At 42.8% G+C, this 1,608-nt stretch overlaps 1 protein-coding gene across 1 annotated transcript in view; it reads left to right on the top strand.

Annotated features, from left to right (window-relative positions):
• RYK (receptor-like tyrosine kinase) overlaps positions 1-1,608 on the top strand; it is an 83,580-nt gene that overhangs the window by 37,217 nt on the left and 44,755 nt on the right. The window contains exon 6 of the mRNA XM_025200828.1: positions 517-573. Coding sequence (XP_025056613.1) covers positions 517-573 — 57 coding nt within the window. The remainder of the gene's footprint in view (positions 1-516; positions 574-1,608) is intronic.

The following is a 1,608-nucleotide window of genomic DNA, read 5'->3' on the forward strand; positions in this document are numbered from 1 at the left end:
TCTGTGTGTAAAACCTCAGGTGACAGAGGCAAGAGCACTGGGGACTGACAGGGATAGGAGATGGCGATCTCCAGCACCAAGTCCTTCCCTGTAGAAGACATAAATTTTCTTAGGTATCAGTTGTAAGGGTTACCTGAAAAACCATGATTAGTGAGAAGAGAAGGGAGGGCCCTTTCTCCTGTTAGCTCAATAGCCTCATGGCTTTGGCACTGGCCCAGCAAGTGGGAGGCTCAGGTTTTATGTACCTCTCAACCCAGGGGAGTTTGAACATACATCTTACTTCTCTGCCCTTTGTTGGAGGAATGAAAACACCCAAGCCACAGTGGGCCCTGCTGTCAGAAAGAATCTGGACTAAACTGGACTGAACACAAGTATGCTGATTAAGATAGAGAGACAGAGACAGACCTAGCAAAGGAAAACGTAGGTCCTTTTAATAGAACTGAGGCAGGTGTTTTAATATAAAGGAATTTAAATGGGACGCATGTTAAACTTCACTTTTTTCCCTTGTCTGTCTAGAACTTGAACAAGAAGTAAAATCTCCAACATCTGACAAAAACAGCAGCAAAGCTATTTGTAAGTACTGCAACATTAAAGTGTGCTTACTACTCGCTGCATAAGTGAACAAAAAACCTTTGATGTACTCATGAAGGGAATTTTGTCAAAACATTAGACTCTTCCCTGTTCAGATTATATGCAGCCAAGCAGTTTGGAGTTGATTGACAAAAGAGTTTTCTTGCTTTCAACTAGCAATATTCAATGGGGACAAGAAGGAACTGTATTCAATGAAATCACAATCTTTCCCCAATGGCCCAAAGCCTCTGGAATGGTGTTGCAAAACCAATATATTTTCAGGACTTTGGAGCATGTTAACATTGCTTTGCACATTCACTTTGGCAAGTTAAACTAACTACTTTAACTGGGAACAAAGGAAGGAGGAGATAGAAATGCTACCTGCAGCGTTCTCAGTCACTCTTTTGGTAGCAACATAAGCCTTTTGCCAAAATGCTTTAGGACTCAACAGATGGGTGTACTCGCTTTTTATTGATACTAATTGGCTTTTACTTAAAATACTAGAAATAATTGTCCTTTTAAATAAAAAAGGAAAAACCAGGTGAACAGGGCCTTGCAGAAGTCCAGTCTCTAAAGTGGGAAGTTTGTCTTGCCTCCTGTTAACACCCCCTCTACTATGAGCAAATTGTCGCCGCCTCCTACTGCTAAGAATCATCAGGCAGCCTTGTGACTGCTAAAACAGGGTGACAGATTTATCTAGGCTGGATGTAGCTGGGGGTGGTTGGTGGGAAGCAGTATTAACCACCTCATGCTGCTGTATTCAGGTGCAAGGGACAGATATCCACAAGCCACTCATGACACTTTCTAAACTAAAGAATGAAAGCAGGTATCTCTGGTTACTTGTTAGGTAGTCTTCAAATTGCAGGTTAGTGTTGGTGGGTCATGGCTTCTAGCTGTTAAATCCTACTTTGTCCAGCTGAGAGACCTGCTAGCATGTTTGTTTTGGGGGCTTGGAAGGCTGTGTCCAAATACTGTGTTGTAGTGGTGTCACAACAGCTGCTCTGTGTGCCACTTCTGGCCCCTGGGTTGTGTATCTGG

Source organism: Alligator sinensis, unplaced genomic scaffold (assembly GCF_000455745.1).
Source record: "Alligator sinensis unplaced genomic scaffold, ASM45574v1 scaffold1086_3, whole genome shotgun sequence".
NCBI classification, from domain to species: Eukaryota; Metazoa; Chordata; order Crocodylia; family Alligatoridae; genus Alligator; species Alligator sinensis.